Raw genomic sequence first — 18,093 nt, 5'->3', positions numbered from 1 at the left:
AGTTCTTTAAGGAATCTCCATACTGTTTTCTATAGTGGTTGCAGTAGTTTACATTCCTACTAGCAGTGTAAAAGTGTTCCCTTTTCAACACATCCATGCCAACATCTATTATTTTTTGATTTTTAAATAATGGCCATTCTTGCAGGAGTAAAGTGGTATTGCATTGTGGTTTTGATTTGCATTTCCCCGATAATTAGGGATGTTGAGCATTTTTTCATATGTTTGTTGGCCATTTGTATATCTTGTTTTGAAAATTGTCTATTCATGTCTTTTGCCCACTTTTGATGGGATTTGTTTTTTTCTTCCTGATATTTTGAGTTCCTTATAGATTCTGGATGTTAGTCCTCTGTCAGGTGCATAGTTTGTGAATTTATTCTCCCACTCTGTGGGTTGTCTGTTTACTCTGCTGATTATTTCTTTTATTGTGCAGAAGCTTTTTAGTTTAATTATGTCCCATATATTTATCTTTGTTTTTGTTGCATGTACTTTTGGATTCTTGGTCATGAACTCTTTGCCTAAGCTAATATCCAGAAGTTTTTCTGATGTAATCTTCTAGAATTTTTATGGTTTCAGATCTTAGATTTAAGTCTTTGATCCATCTTGAGTTGATTTTTGTATAAGGTGAGAGATAACCATTATGTTTTGGCATGTATTGTTGACGAGAACTCTATGTGACTTTATTTGTCATTATTTTGTTAGTAATCTGTCTTTGTTCTCTCTAAGTTTTTTGGGGGGGAACATTTTATTTTCAAAGCCTCACAGGATTTTTTTCCCTTTTTTAAAAAAAGGCTTTATTGAGAGTTAATTCACATACCACTAAATTAATCTATGTAAAATGTAAAATTCAGTGAGTTTTAGTGAATTTCTGTAGTTGCACAACTTTCACCAAAATCTAGTTTTAGAATACTTTTGTCATTTACAAAAGTTTCCACTTGCCCATTTCAATTAATCCTCTTGCCCACTGGTTGCCCCAGGCAATCACTAGTCTTCTTTCTCTCTCTATACCTTTACCTTTTCTAAAACTTCATATAACTGCAATCATATATTTATTTCTGAGGTTTATTCATGGCGTTTATTGTGTTTAGGTTTTGACTAGTATGAATGATGCTGCTGTGAACATTTGCATGCATGTCTTCTTGTGAACATACATTTTCATTTCTCCTGGGCAGATAGCTGGGTATAGAATGAAGAGTTGTATAGTAGGTATATATTCAACTTTTTAAGATGTGCTAAATTGTTTTCCAAGGTGCTGTACATTTTATATTCCTACAAACAACATACGAAGAAGTTTCTAGTTTCTCTACCTTGCCCACACTTTGTTTTTATTTTATTTTGTTTTAACACTGTAGCCATTCTAGTAGATGTGTTGTATCTTTTTATGGCTTTAAGTTGATTTCCCTAATGGCTAATATTGGGTATCATTTTTTGTGCTTGTTTGGCATTCATGTGTCTTCTTTGATGAAGTGCCTATTTAAATATTTGGCCCATTTTTTATTGGGTAGTTTGCTGCTGGTCATTTCATTGGAAGAGTTCTTTATACATTTCCTTTACAAGCCCATTTCAGGTATCTTTTGCAAATATTTTCTCCCAGTTTGTGCCTTAGCTTTTCACACTATTGGTACATAAAAAATTTATATATTTATGGGATACATGTAATATTTCAATATATGTATACATATATTGAAAATGAGGGTAATTGGCATATCTGTCCCCTCAAATATTTATTATTTCTTTGTGCAGATAACTGTTTGATATACTTATTTTCTTTATTTTGAATATAATATATATCCAGCAATAGGATTTCTGGATCATATAGTGTTCTGTAATTACTTTTGCAATAACCTAATAATTCTATGTTTAGTTTTTAAAGGAACTTCCATACTGTTTTCTCTATTGGCTGTATTAATTTACATTACCACCAGCAATGTGTGTGAATTCTCTTTCTCTACATCCTTGCCCACGTCTGTTATTTTTTGTTTTTTTGATAATAGCCATTTTAACTGGGGTAAGATAATATCTCATTGTGGTTTTGCTTTGCATTTCCCTGATGATTAGAGATGTTGAGCAGGTTTTCACATATCTGTTGGCCATTTGTACGTCATCTTTGGAGAAATATCTATTCAGATCATTTGCCCATTTTTAATCAAATCATCATTATTATTATTTGTTGAGTTGAGTTCTTTGTATATTCTGGTTATTAATCCCTTGTCCCTTGTCTATGCATAGTTTGCAAATATTTTCTCCCATTCTGTGGGTTGTCTCTTCATTCTGTTGATTGTTTCTTTTGCTATGGAAACATTTTTAGCTTGATATAATCTTGTTTTTTTCTTTTGTTGCTTATGCTTTTGAGGTCTTACCCCAAAAAACCTTTGCCCAGACCAATCTCCTGAAGCATTTTAACAATGTTTTCTTCTAGTACTTTCATAGTTTCAGGTCTTAGATTTAAGTCTTTAATCCATTTTCATTTTATTTTTGTAGATGGTGAGAGATAGGGGTCTAGTTTTATTCTTCTGCATATGGATACTCAGTTTCCCCAGCACCATTTATTGAAGAGGCTGTCCTTTCCTCAATGCATGTTCTTGGCACCTTTGTCAAAAATGAGTTAAATATAAATGCATGGATTTATTTATGCTTTCTCTATTCTTTTCCATAGGTCTAAGTGTCTGTTTTTATGTCAGCATTATGCTGTGTTGGTTACTATAGCTTTGTACTGTATTTTGAAGTTTGGTAGTGTGACTCTTCCATTTTTGGTCTTGTTGTTGTTGTTAAGGATTACGGCTATTTGGGGTCTTTTGTGGTTCCATATAAATTTTAGAATTTTTTTTCTGTGTCTGTGAAGAGTGTTATTGGTATTTTGATAGGGAGTGTATTGAATGTATAGATTGCTTTGGGCAGTATGGCCATTTTAACAATAATAATGTTTTCAATCCCTGATTGCTTTGCATTTTTTTTTTTTTTTTGAGATGGAGTCTCGCTCTGTTGCCCAGGCTGGAGTGCAGTGGCTGGATCTCAGCTCACTGCAAGCTCCGCCTCCCGGGTTTATGCCATTCTCCTGCTTCAGCCTCCCGAGTAGCTGGGACTACAGGTGCCTGCCACCTCGCCCGGCTAGAATTTTTTGTATTTTTTAGTAGAGACGGGGTTTTACCGTGTTAGCCAGGATGGTCTCAATCTCCTGACCTCGTGATCTGCCCGTCTCGGCCTCTCAAAGTACTGGGATTACAGGCTTGAGCCACCGCGCCCAGCCTGCTTTGCATTTTTTAATGGATTTTCTTCAATTTGTTTTTTTCAGTGTCTCATATTTTTCATTGTGGATATGTTTCACTTTTTGATTAAATTTCTTCTTAGGTAATTAGTTTCTTAGCTGTTATAAATTGGATTGCTTTCTTTTTCTGAATGTTTGCTGTTGGTGTGTTGAAATGCTCCTGAGTTTTGTATGTTGATTATGTATCTTGCAACTTTGCTGAATTCATTTATTAGTTCTAACAATTTTTGGGTGGAGTCCTTTTTTTTCTTTCTAAATACAAGATCATGTCATTTGCAAACAAGAACAATTTGACTTCTACCTTTCCAGTTAGGATGTCCTTTCTTTATCTTGTGTAATTGCTGTGGCTAAGACTTCTGGTACAATGTTGAATAAAAGTAGTGAAAGTGGCAACCTTGTCTTGTTCCAGATCTTAGAGAAAACTGTTTTAATTTATCCCCATTTAGTGTGATGAAAGCTGCGGATTTGTCATATATGGTCTTTATTGTTTTGTGGTATGTTCCTTCTGTACCAAGGTTGTTGAGAGTTTTTTCATGAGGGCATGTTGAATTTTATCAAATGCCTTTTCCACATCTATTAAGATGATTGTATGGTTTCTCTTTCTTTGGTTGATGTGGTGTATCACATATATTGATTTATGAATGTTGAACCATCCTTGCGTTTCTAGAATAAATCCCCCTTGATTTTGGTATATTATCTTTTTGATGTATTATTGGATTTGGTTTTAGTATTTTGGTGAGGATTTTTGTGTCTCTGTTCATTAGGAATATTGACCTGTAGTTTTCTCCTTTTGTTGTATCCTTATCTGGTTTTGGTATCAATGTAATGCTTGCCTTGTAGAATGAGTTAGGAAAAATTCCTTTTGCTTCAAGTTTTTGGAATAGTTTGAGGAGAATTGGTGTTAGTACTTTAAAATTTTCATAGAATTCAGCAGTAAAGTTAACCAGTGTTGGGCTTTTCTTTTTGGGGAGACTTTTTATTACTGATTCAATCTCATTACTCATTATTTGTCTGTGCAGATTTTCTATTTCTTCCCTGGTTCAATATTGGTAGGTTATATGTGTCTAGGGATGTGTCTATTTTTTCTAGGTTTTTGAATTTATTGTGTGGTTGTCAATCATAATAGTCTCTAATGATTTTTTCTTAGTCTAGTTAGTGGTTTGTCAATTTTATTCAGCTTCTTAAAAAAGTAAATTTTAAAAACTTTTTTTGTCTCTTTTTTTTTTTTTTTGAGGCAGAATCTCACTCTGTTGGGTACAGTGATGTAACCTAGGCTCACTTCAACCTCCACCTCCCAGGTTCAAGTGCTTCTCATGCCTCAACCTCCTAAGTAGCTGAGATTACAGGCACACATCACCACCCCCAGCTAATTTTTTCTATTTTTAGTAGAAACAGGGTTTTGCCATGTTGGCCAGGCTGGTCTCTAACTCCTGGCCTCAAGTGATCCAGCTGCCTTGGCTTCCCAAAGTGCTGGGATTACAGGCATGAACCACTGCACCTAGACTTTGGTCTCTTTGATTTAGTTCTACTCTGGTCTTTATTATTTCTTCTACTAATTTTGGATTTGATTTTCTCTTGCTTTTCTGTTTCCTTAAGGTATGTTTTTATGTTGTTTATTTGAAATCTGTTTTTTACAGGTTTCTTACTGTAAACTTCCCTTTTAGCATTGCTTTTGCTGTATTCCATAGGTTTTGGTATACTATGTTTTCATTTTTATTTGTTTCAAGAAATGTTTTATTTCCATCTTAATTTTTTCATTGATCCAGTGGTTCTTCATGAGCTTGGTATTTAATGTCCCTATATTTGTACTGTTTCTAAAGTTCTTCTTACTATTGGTTTCTAGTTTTACTTCATTGTGTCTGATTTGATTTTGTTACATTTACTGAGACTTGTTTTGTGCCTAACATGTGGTCTAACCTGGAGTATGTTCCATGCACTGATCAGAAGAATACATATTTTGTAGTTATTGAAAGGAACATTTGGTAAATGTCTATTAGGTCCATTTGGTCTATAGTGCAGTTTAGGTTCAGTGTTTCTTTGTTGATTTACTATCTAGATGATCTGTCCAATGCTGAAAGTGGGGAATTAAAGTTCCTTTCTATTATTGTGTTGGGGTCTATGTCTCTCCTTAACTTTAATAATATTTTCTTTATATATCTGAATGCTCCAGTATTGAGTGGGTATATATTTATAATTAGATCTACTTGGTGAATTGATCCCTTTTCATTATATAATGACCTCCTTTATCCCTTTTTGTGTTTTTTTGACTTAAAGTCTATTTTGTCTGATAGAAGTATAGTTACTACTTCATCTGTAAAGACACACATAGACTAAAAGTGAAGATAATACCATGCAAATTCCAAACCTGTTTTTGGTTCCCATTTGCATGGAATATCTTCACTTTTAGTCTATATGTGTGCCTTTAGAGGTGAAATGAATTTCTTGTCAGCAGCATATAGTTGGGTTTTGTTTTTTAAATCAACTCAGCTGGTCTGTATCTTTTAATTAGGGAAATTTAAACTGTTTATATATATTAAAGGTTGTTATTAATAGGTGAGGGCTTACTCCTGTCATTTTAATGATTGTTTTCTGGTTGTTTTATATGACCTTTGTTCTCGTCTTACTGCTTACCTTTGTGATTTGGTGTTCTTCTTTAATAATAATGCTCCATTCCTTTTTCTCATTTGTGTATCTGCTCTTCTAGTGAATTTTATGCTTTAGTGTGTTTTCAGGATGATAGATGTCATGCTTTTGCTTCCAGATACAGGTCTCTCTTAACCATATCCTATAGGACCTGTTTAGTGGTGATGAATTTGCTCAGTTTTTATTTGTTAGGGAAAGTCCTTATTTCTCCTTACTTCTGAAGGATAGCTTTGCTAAGTATAGTATTCTTGGTTGACATTTCTTTTTTTCTTTTAGCACTTTGAAAATATAGTCTCATTCTATCTTGGTCTTTAAGGTTTCTGCTGATAAATATGCTGTTTTTCTGTTGACAATTCCCTTATGTGTCACTTGACAAGAAAATTTTACAAGAAGTTTTCTTGTGCTGTTTTTGGAATTCTTTGTCTTTGACTTGACAGATTAACTATATATGTTGTGCCTCAGAGAGGAACTTTTTGGATTGAATCTATTTGAGGATCTTTCTGAGTTTTGTATTTCTAGATGTTTACACCTCTTCTAAGACTTTGGAAGTTTTCAGTTATTATTTCATTAAATTAATTTTCTATGTGTTTCCCCATCTTTTCTTCTGAAACTCGCCAAATTTCAATATTTGTTTGCTTGATGGTGTCCCATATGCCCCTCAGGCTTTCTTCATTCTTTTTGATTCGTTTTTTTTTTTTTTTGGTCTCAATGGGTTATTTCAGAATACCTGTCTTCAAGTTAAAAAATTCTTTCTTCTACTTGATCTAGTCCATTTTGGAAACTCCTGATTTTATTTTTTATTTTGTCCGTTGAATTCTTCAGTTTCAGGATTTCTGTTTGATTCTTTTTTTTATGACATCTATCTCTTCATTAAATTTCTAATTCAGATTATGAGTTTTTCTGATTTGTTTGTATTGTTTATATGTGCTCTCTTGTATCTTGCTGAGTTTTCTTGAGATCATTATTTTGAATTTCTTTTCAGGCGCTTTTTAGATTTCATTTTGTTTGGGGCCTATTGGTAGTGAATTATTGTGTTCTTTTGAAGGTGTTGTGTTTCCTTGATTTTTTCCATGTTTCTGTTGTCCTTATGTTGATGTCTGTGCATCTGCTATAACTGTCACTTCTTCCAATTTTATGAAGTAGCTTCCATAGGAAAATACCTTTTCTTGTGAATGTATCAATATGTTAACTGGATAGGGTGCTTTGGCTTTGGTTCTGGGTGGACACCATAGTGTAATGTTCATGTGATTACTTTGATTGTATTTGATATCAATGGTGTCTGCAAATTAGTTAGTGGCTAGGCTGTGGGTGTTTGTGGAGGCTGTGATGAGGCTTTGCTAAGGACAGGGACACCAGGTAGGCTAGTCCTTAGGTCCCTAGGTGGTGCATGGCAGCACTGGCAGGGGATGTGGTATGACTCATGGAGGGTAGTATCTGGGTCCTAGGAGGGGTGTGTGGGTGCTGGCAATGGTGGCAGTGGGCCAGGTGGACTGGTCCTTGGTTTCCTGGGTGGCATGCATGGACACTGGCAGTGTTGAGCCCTGGGAAGGCAGTCCTTAGGTCTCTAGGCAGAGCATGTGGGCACTAGTAGGCAAGGAGATCTGCTCTTTGGGACCCAGACAGGTTGCACAGATGCCTGCAATAGTGAAGGCAGGTTGGTCCTTGAGTGCTAGAGTAGATCACACCCAGAGTATTGGCCAGCTTGAAAGGTCCAGGGTGGGGCAGGTGGGCACTGGCAGTGTCAGCAGTGGGGTGGGCAGGCTGGTCCCTGGACCCTGAGGTGGGACACACAGTGGCCCTGCTGATGAGGGGGCAGGGTCATTGTTGGTGGCAGTGGCTCCAGGTAGACTGCTTTTAGGCTCTGGGGAGTACACACTTTGGTTCCCAGTACCCTGGGGGAAGCCTCTTTGATGTGCTGGACTGCCTCTTCCTTGGGTAGTAGGACACTGCATGAACTTGGGTGCTGGTGCTATGGCTGCCCACTGGGTTCAGCCGATGCCATGCTATTGTAGCCCTCTGGGTGGATGTAGGGGGATATCAGTGGGGCCTTAAGAATGTGGAGGCCAGGCACGATGGCTCATGCCTGTAATCCCAGAACTTTGAGAGGCCAAGGCAAGCAGATCACCTGAGGTCAGGAGTTCGAGACCAGCCTGGCTAACATGGTAAAACCCTGTCCCTACTAAAAATACAAAAAAAATTAGCTGGGCATGGTGGTGGGCGCCTGTAGTCCCAGCTGCTTGGGAGGCTGAGGCAGGAGAATTGCTTGAACTTGGGTGGTGGAGGTTTCAGTGAGCTGAGATCACACCATTGCACTCCAGCCTGGGCAACAAGAGTGAAACTCTGTCTGGAAAAAAAAAAAAAAAAAAAAAGAATGTAGCGATGTAGGTACTATTGTGCCCTGGGCAGGGTGTAATCCTGTGGTGTTGGCTGTGCTCTCAAAATGGTGCAGTGCTATAGCAGATTGGGTTCCAGAAATGGGATTTAGCCCGAGTTCCCTCTCTGGAACAATGCAGTTGTGGGTGCTCCATGCAGCACCCTATACTAGGCTTAGGGATCCTGAGAGCCAACAGGCTTTTCTGTGTCTAGGACTGCAGGTTTCTTTGGTGGAAATGTAGACAGCTGGGAAATGTCTCACTTACATTTTTCCTGCAATGGAGCATTCCTCCTGGCTGTGGGCTGAACTGGCCTACTGCCTTACTTTCCTCTCTACATTGCCATCTTGAGCTTTCCATGTCTCAGAGGGTCCCTATTTTTTCTCTGCTGGATTCCAATGTTCTCCCCTAGATGCTCTACTTGATGTGTGCTTATGTACTTGCTGTTTTGGTCCTTCTTTATAGAGAAGACAGGCACTGGGCGCCTCTCTTCAGCTACTTCACACAATCATCCTTGAGAGCAGTTTGGCAGTAAACATGACAGTCTTCTGTCATCCTGTCTTCTCCTTTGTTCATTCAGTTTTCTTCCTCCAACAAATCCAAAGTGCCTTAAAGGTGGTGGAAAGACCCATCAGACTTAATACAGTAGAAGGTGATGCAACAGTGGTTGCAGGTTATATCAATGTTTTTTGAAAAGAAAAAGTTTTACATTTTGTTAAGATATAATTTATCAATTTTCCTTTTGTTTTTCATACTTTTGGAGTTATATAAGAATCTTTTCCTAATACAAATTCTCAAAGATTTCCTCCTATATTTTCTTCTGGAAGCCTTATAGGTTTTTTTGAGACGGAGTCTTGCTTTGTCACCCAGGCTGGAGTGCAGTGGCGTGATCTTGGCTCACTGCAACCTCCGCCTCCCAGGTTCAAGCGTTTTCCTACCTCAGCCTCTTAAGTACCTGGGATTAAGGGTGTGCACTCCCACAACCAGCTAAGTTTTGTATTTTTAGTAGAGATGGGATTTCCCCATGTTGGTCAGGCTGGTCTCAAACTCCTGACCTTGGGTGATCCACTTGCCTTGGCCTCCCAAAGTGCTGGGATTACAGGCATGAGCCACTGTGCCTGGCTTAAGTTTTTAAAAATAATTTTAACTCTTGCATTTACATGCATGATACATTTCAACTTCATTTTTGTCTATGGTGTGAGGTATGGTTTGAGGTTCAATTTTTTTGGCATATAAATGTTCAAATGTTTCAACCCCTAATCCCTTGAATTACCTTGGCATACTTGTGGAAAATAATTTGACCATATATGAGGGGCTATTTTTGTTCCATTGATCTATATGTTTATTTTTACACCAGTACCATACTTGTCTTGATTACTTTAGCTTCATAGTAAGTTTTGAAATTAGATAGTTTAAGCCCTCAAAATTTATTCTTCTTTTTCAAAATTGTTTTGAGTGTTTTAGGTCTTTTGCATTTCTATGTACAATTAGGCATCAGCTTGTCAGATTTTGTAAAGGAAAAATGCTTATGGGGATTTAGAAAGCATTGCATTGAGTGTATGAATCAATTTTTGGAGAATTGTCATTTCAATAATATTGAGTTGCCTAGTCCATGAACATGTTATTTCTCTCCACTTATTTAGATCTTCAGTTGCTCTCAGCACTTTTTATATATTTGTGTGTAGAAATCTTGCCCTTCTTTTTAAAAATGTAATCCCACTAAAAAATTTTATTGTGAATGAAATTATTGAATTTTATTTTCTGGTTGGTCTTTGCCAGTATATAGAAAAATCAATTGATTTTTGCTTGTTGACCTTACATTTTGAGACCTTACTAAACTTACTTATTTTAGAGCTTTTAAAAGTTCCTTAGAATTTCCTATACATACGATCATGCCGTATGCAAGTAAAACAATTTTACATCTTCATTTCCAACTTGGATGCTTTTCTTTTTATATCCTTTTTGCACTTATTAGGTCCTCTGATATATTATTGAAAAGAATTGGTGAGAGTGGAATTCTTAGTCTAAGGGAGAAAGCATTCAGATTTTCACATTAATGTGAAATGTTAGTTGTAGGTTTTCAAGACACTTTGTGGAGAAAAGGAACCCTTGTACACTGTTGATGGGAATGTAAATTAGAACAGCCATTATGGAAAACTGTACAAATATTCGTCAAAAAACTAGTAATAGGATTACCATATGATCTAGCAATCTCATTTTTGGGTAGTTACCCAAAAGATTTGAAATTAGTGTGTTCAAGATATCTGCATGCCCATGTTCATTTCAACACTGTTTATAATAGCTGAGTTATGTAATCAACCTGACTGTCCATCTGCAGATGAATGAATCCTCAGATGTTTGTAGTTAGAATATCAACCGTTTTCTCTCCATATACTAAATACTTTGAGGATTTCTACTACTTTCATACTTGCATTCTCTCACTTAACAAACATTTATTGAGCACTAGCTATGTATTGAATTAAACTGAGACATTACCCAAAGCCTTGACTCTTTTATCTTGTCCATATAATTGAAAAGAATATGTATAATTCACAAAACACTGGATTCCTGGATTTGCAAAAGATAAATAAGTTAGAAGATCTCTTCTGGGTACCCACTTTGGTATGGTATCTCAGATATGCTCAATAAACCTCTAGTCTTCCCTCACTGGGCAGTTAGTGGGAAGGTGTGTTTAGTTATACAGCATCAGTGACCTGTATCTATCTAAGATGAAGTTGAGATCCAGAGAATGATACAGTCAATTATAAAGAGGTAGAGTTATCCCAGAACAACTTATTTTTCTGAAAATGTGAACTATGCCTTTCTGCCCAGTGTAGCCCCAGAGCGTGTCACAAAATGTGGCTCATCTTTGGCATATATTTTGAATTGAATTATAGTTAGAAACAGTATTGTGTTATATGAACACATACCCAATAATAAATACATAGGCACATAAGAGCTTCCATGTCACTGATTGCTAACTTGTATGTCTATAGAAATCTGAGAAATGGCCTTTTGAAGAATATGTCTGTGTCTTCTGCAAAACTGTGTTTAAAGTACTTTCCATCAATGCTCTTTTTAAAACTCATATTTATAAATAACCATACATATTTTAGGAATAATGCAAGAGTGTTCCTTTATAAGTTCAAAGAAGAGAGAGCTCGATTCTTGAGTAATGAGGAAGAATAAGTAAAGGCCATCGAGAAGGGTGTGATTTCTGAATAGGTCTTGCAAATAACTTCCAATATAATTATCTCTCTATAAATAAAGTATTTGGAGAGGAATATAGCACCAAACAAATATGTATACTGTTTGTAAAATGTTCAACAATTCATTTTTCCTTATGATTTAATAGAAAATAGTCCTGGTGTTCTTATATCCATTGTTTTATGTTCTAACTATCCCTTATCTACTTTTGAATAGTATGTTTATCGTTTTCTTAGGCAACAAGGTGCTGACTTAGACTCAGCTGTCCCTGATGGAAGTACAATCCCAAAACCGACCACTTCTGCTATAGAGAAAGACATCTTGGTAACAGGCCATTTCTTTTGTCAGTATAATTGAAAATGAAAGAAACACTTGAAGATAATTTTATACTTTTGAGAACACTCTGTGCTCCTCCTTTGTGAAACTCCGTGGACATAGGAATAAATACAGAGTCCTATAAAAAGGCTCTGTGGGATTTATAGAATAAATCATTCTCTCCCTTGCTACCTAAGACCACAGTTTAAAAAAGTTTCAAATCTATTTGCTCTCCATATTAAAGCCAGCCTCAGTCATGTATAGCTTCATGTGCCTTAATTTTTTTCTGAGAAATTATCCTATAATAATTATATAATGTATATTTTACAAGGCATATTAACTTACTTTAGAAATAGTAATTATTCAAGTATTTTAAATACATAATAATTTTTAAAAATGTAAATATCAAAGACTTAACACTGCTAATTAAAAGATATTTTGACATTTAAATTTTTTCTAATAAGTGATATGTAAAAATTTGTGAACATATATTGAAGTTAAATGTTCATTATTATGGAAATAATGACTTGTTTTAAAATGAATATTTTATGAGCATATCCAATAGCAGCTATAAAATTATAGTATGGAATATTAGTAGGCCAGTTGGAAATGTCCTAAATCCTATTGTATAATATTTCTGGAGTGAATATATAGAGATACTGATTTGCTTAGAACTTTTAAGATCTCTTCTGATAATAATAAAAGGACAAAAACTAACAACACATTTAAAAAATTTACAGAACACTAATTCAGCATGGGCTCTGTTAACTTGATGTTTTACAGTATAGTTATAAACTAAGAGTTTTAGTTTTCATGAAAATACATACTTGTAACATTTAGGAGATATCAAATAATGCCTGTGTGAATTGTACCAAATACTTTTTTATCCTTTATAAATACTTTGTTCTCCTAAAACTTGAATTTTGCTCAGTAGTTTTATTTTTGATAAACATACTTCTTTTGTTATACATTTACATTTTTCTTATCTTTTTTTTGTAGAGATATTACTATTATATTCACCATGGAATTGATACAGACCATGTAGCCCCGATGGAAGATTCTTGGCTAGAACATGTACTGGGTTTAGTTCCACAACATCTGAAAGTCTTCACTGACAGCATAGCTACATTATCTGATGAAATGAGAGAGGATTATCTTCTTAGTGTAAAGAAATCCATAGGTAAATTGGCATTATGCTTTGATTTTTAATTTGAATATGTCTCATTAAAGATAATTTTTGTATGTTTTGTATTACAAATTAATACCTATACTTGAAACTATTCACAATATTATAATTATGCCATTTCTTACATTGCTATTATATTACTTAAGGTCTTAGGCAAATTCATTAATGAGGTATTACAAAAAATAATTCTATTTCTATTTGTAGGGATATATCCCCACCACAAAGGATAGCACTGAAGAAAATTATAAAGTATTAATTTCAAGCCCTCAAGACATTTTGGGAGCATCTAATTTATGCAAGGCATTAGGCATTTAGGAGATAGCCTCTCCCTTTAAGATGGTCTCTTCATTCCAGGATCTTTTGGTGTAGACATGAGACAAGACATACATATTTAAATAATTACTTAAAAGTGTAAGCATTAACAATGAACATTAATATTACTGATGTGATAAATTAGAATGTGATTAATACTAAGTTGTTGCAGTAGACCAAAGACTGACAAACTATAGCTCACAGGCAAATCTGGCCACTGCCTGTTTTCATAAATAAAGTTTTATTGGAACATAGCCACAGTAATTCATTTGCAAGTTGTCTATGTATCTGGCTGCTTTTGAGCTACAAGAGCAAAATTGAGCAGTTGTGACAGAGGCCTTGTAGGCCACAAAGTTGAAAATAGTTACAGTCTAACCCTTTACATAAATAATTTGTTAACCCATGGTACAGACAAATAGATCCTAAGGCTGACTGATTATCGGAACCATTTTAAAAATACTGACTTCTGGCCCCAACTGAATTAAAATCCCTGGAGGCAGGGCCTTGGAATCTGTACTTCTTAAAAAGCGTCTCCAGTTGGTTGTGATAGTAAACATGGTATGACAGATACTGTGTTCAAAGTTGGAGAAATAATAATGCTTTGGAGTAATGTGGGGGACCCTTCTTGGTGGAGGACATTCATTGTATTTGTGACTTCTATGGAGTATCCTGGTAATATAAACATAAAGAGCCTAATCCCTGCCCTCAGAGTTCATAGTGTAATGAGGGAGATAGACAAATTAAATAATACAGCAAAGTAGTAAGTCCAAAGAGGAGAGAAACAGAAGATAAGGAGGTAACAGAAGGTAAGGGAAGAAACAGAAGGAAAGGGAGAAGAGGTCATCTCTGACTTGTGAGGAAGGGCTCTGGAGGAACCTAAACTAAGTCTTGAAGGATGAGCAACAGTCTAGCAGGGAACATGCTTGGCCTAGGAAATGGTGTGAATCATAGCAGATGTGCATGAGAGCCTCTTCGGGGCTTGTCAGTTCTGAAGCCAAAGCATAGGCTGCATTTGGGGAAGGGCACAGAATCTGAAGGGCCTTATGTGCCTTTTTAGAGCACTTAAAGGTAAAGGAGAGTCTCTGAAGGAGTGTAGGGAAGGGGGTAATACATATGATTTGCATATTAGAGCATCTTGAAAGACAGACAGAAGAATTAGAATTAAATGTGAATTAAAGACCGTAGAAGACAGAAGCGAGGTAGCTGACTTTACTGATTTTATAACAAGACTGTTTTATGCTCTTCTGCAGCTTAAAAGAGAAACAAAGCAATACTGTTGTTCCTTGGTATCCATAGGAGATTGGTTCCAGGACCCTCCCCTCCCCAGCAGATACCAAAATCTGCAGATGCTCAAGTCCCTGTTATAAAATGGCATAGTATTTGCATATAACCTATGTACATCCTCCCATATGCTTTAAATCATCTCCAGATTTCTTATACCACCTCATACAATGTACATGCTATGTAAGTCATTGTTGCACGGTTTATTTTTGTGTCATTTTTTATTGTTGTCTGTTATTTTTTCTGAATATTTTTGATTCATGGTTGGTTGAATCCATGGGTGCAGAACCTGCAGATACAGACGGCCAACTGTACGTACCTTTTCTCAGTGAATAGAACTACTACTACTACTGCCCTGTATTGTTGACCTTCAATTCAACAAGAATATTTCTGATGGAATAGCTATAAGGGAAAATGTAACATTAGGAGCAGGTATTCCTTTCAAATGAAAGAGGAGGGACACATTCTGTTAAGAAAGGGAACATATATCCTCAAAGACACAGACATGATACATTTTCTTGAAAGATTTTAAAATTTTTCTTCTGTTCATAGATGCTCATTATTAAGCAACTTTAATATAATTTAAACAGTTAATTTTAATAGAACTGCATTGCAATTGCTTGGAAATATACTACAGTTAATATAAGGTTATCTATCAGAATTTTAAAATTTTCTTTTAGTTGATTTCGTTTTAAAAGATCCTCGAGAGAAAGAAGATGATAAGAAGACAGATGAACTTCCAGCCCATCGTGCTGAGTAAGTGATCAGATTCCTCTAAGATGTTGATTATGTGACCATTTCTGTATATGTTTATATATTTATACACCGATTGTATTTTCTTGAATGTATGTTTATAATTCATATATAAATAAATGTGTGTGTATGTATATATTTCATATACAGGCATGCCTCATCTTATTGCACTTTGCTTTGTTGCACTTCACAGCTACTGTGTTTTTTGCAAATAGGAGGTTTGTGAGGTTTTTTTGGAGCTGAAGGTCTTTGGCAGGCAAGTCTATTGGCATCATTTTTCTAACAGCCTGTGCTCACTTTGTGTCTCTCTGTCAGTTTTGGTAATTCTTACAATATTTTAAGCTTTTTCCATTATTATTATATCTGTTATGGTGATCTGTGATCGATAATCTTTGATGTTACTGTTATAATTGTCTTGGAAAGCCACAAACTGCACCCATGTAAGATGGCAAATGATGTCAGTAAATGTCGTGTGTGTTCTGACTCCTCCACCAACCAGTCACTCCCCCATTTCTCTTCCTCTCCTGAGTCCTCACTAATTCCCTGAGACAGAACAATATTGAAATTAGGCCAAGTAACCCATGATGGCCTCTGAGTCGCACATCTATCACTTTAAATCAAAAGCTAGAAATGATTAAGCTTAGTGAGGAAGACATGTTGAAAGCCAAAATAGGCCAAAGCTATGCCTCTTGTACCAGGTAGCCAGGTTGTGAATGCAAAGGAAATTAAAAGTGCCACTCCAGTGAACACATGACCGACAAGAAAGTGAAACAGCCTTATTGCTGATATGGAGGAAATGGTCTGGAAGAAGATCAAACCAGCCATGACATTTCCTTAAGCCAGAGCCTAATCCAGAACAACGCCCTAACTCTCTTCAGTTCTGTGAAGGCTGAGAAAGGTAAGGAAGCTGCAGAAGAAATGTTTGAAGGTAACAGAGGTTGCTTCATGAGGTTTAAGAAAAGAAGCTATCTCCATAATGGAGCAAGGATTGAAAAATTAACTGTTGGGTTCTGCGTTAGACTGTTCTTGTGTTGCTATAAAGAGGTATCTGAGACTGGGTGATTTATAAAGAAAAGAGGTTTAATTGGCTCACAGTTGTTCAGGTTTTACAGGAAGTATGGTGCTGGCACCTGCTTGACATCTGGGGAGGCCTTGGGAAGCTTACAATCATGGCAGAAGGCAAAGTGGGATCACATGGTGAGAGCAAGATCAACAAAGAGTAAGAGGGAAGATGCCACACACTTTAAAACACCCAGATCTCGTGAGAACTCACTATTGCGAGGACAGTGCCAAGAGGATGATGCTAAACCATTCATGTGAAACCTGTCCCCATGACCCAGTTACCTCCCAACAGGCCCCACCTCCAACATTGGTGATTACATTTCAACATGAGATTTGGAGGGTATATACAAACTATAGCAGGGACTGTGCTGGTACCTGGGTGTTGGGATCAATTGTTCCCCAAACCTCAGCATCACACAGTATGCCCGTGTAACAAACCTGCACTTATACCCCCTGAATCTAAAATAAAAGTTGAAATTATAGAAAAAATTTTGAAAGGCTATATCTACTATAGTGATTTCTCTGAGGGATCTTGGCAAAGAGAATTGAAAACTTTCTGGAAGAGATTCACTGTTGTAGATGCCGTAAAGAACATTTGTGATTCATACAAGGTGGTAAAAATATCAACATGAGCAGAAGTTTGGAGGAAGTTCAACCCTTGTGGATGACTTTGAGTGGCTCAAGACTTCAGTGGAGGAAGTCTGCAGATGTGTTGGAAGACAGAGAACAAGAATGAGAAGTGGAGCCTGAAGATGTGACTGAATTGCTGCCATCTCATGATAAAACTTGAACAGACGAGGAGTTGCTTCTTATGGATGAATAAAAAAAGTGGTTTCTTAAGATGGATTCTACTCCTGGTGAAGATGCTGTGAACACTGAAATGACAACAAAGGATTTAGAATGTTATGTAAGCTTACTTGATAAGGCAGCATCAGAGTTTGAGAGGATTGATTCCAGTTTTGAAAGAAGTTCTAGTTGGGTGCAATGCTTTCGAATATCATTGAATGCTACAGAGAAATCTTTCACGAAGAGAAGAGTCAATTGATTATGTGGCAGATGTCATTGCTGTCTTATTTTTTAAAAATCGTCACAGCTTGGTTAGTTAGAAGCCATTAAGACCCTCCACCAGCAAAAAGATTATGACTCGCAAAAGACAGATGATTGTTAGTATTTTGTGGCAATAAAGTATTTTAAAATTAAGGTGTATACTTTTTTTTTTTTTTTTCTTTGAGACATGATCTCACTCTATTGCCCAGGCTGGAGTGCAGTGGTGTGATCTTGGCTCACTGCAACCTCTGCCTCTGGGGTTCAAGTGATTCTTCTGCCTCAGTCTTCTGAGTAGCTGGTATTACAGGTGTGCACCACCACGCCCAACTAATTTTTGTATTTTTAGAAGAGACTGGGTTTAACCATGTTGGCCAGGCTTATCTCGAACTCCTGACCTCAAGTGATTCACCTGCCTCAGCCTCCCACAGTGCTGGGATTACAGGTGTGAGCCACCACTTCTGGCTTATTTTTTCATTTGTAATTTTCTTGAGATAAAGTTTCTCTGTTTCCCAGGTTGGAGTGCAGTGTCATGATTACAGTTCAGTGCAGCCTTAACCTCCCAGGCCCAAGTAATCCTCCCACATCAGTTTCCCAAGTAGTTGGGATCATAAGCGCATATCACTATGCCCAGCTAATTTAATTTTTTTTTTTTT

At 36.4% G+C, this 18,093-nt stretch overlaps 1 protein-coding gene across 2 annotated transcripts in view; it reads left to right on the top strand.

Moving 5' to 3' along the window:
* The window catches only part of DNAH7 (dynein, axonemal, heavy chain 7), a 384,437-nt gene that overhangs the window by 26,082 nt on the left and 340,262 nt on the right, over positions 1–18,093 (top strand). For both annotated transcript variants that reach the window (XM_011997181.1, XM_011997180.1), the window contains exons 6-8: positions 11,721–11,808; positions 12,799–12,979; positions 15,259–15,334. In XM_011997181.1, coding sequence (XP_011852571.1) covers positions 11,721–11,808; positions 12,799–12,979; positions 15,259–15,334 — 345 coding nt within the window. The remainder of the gene's footprint in view (positions 1–11,720; positions 11,809–12,798; positions 12,980–15,258; positions 15,335–18,093) is intronic.

This window comes from Mandrillus leucophaeus, unplaced genomic scaffold, assembly GCF_000951045.1.
Source record: "Mandrillus leucophaeus isolate KB7577 unplaced genomic scaffold, Mleu.le_1.0 Scaffold532, whole genome shotgun sequence".
NCBI lineage: Eukaryota > Metazoa > Chordata > Mammalia > Primates > Cercopithecidae > Mandrillus > Mandrillus leucophaeus.
Note: the sequence above shows the minus strand (reverse complement) of the source record. Positions and strands in the feature narration are given on the sequence as shown.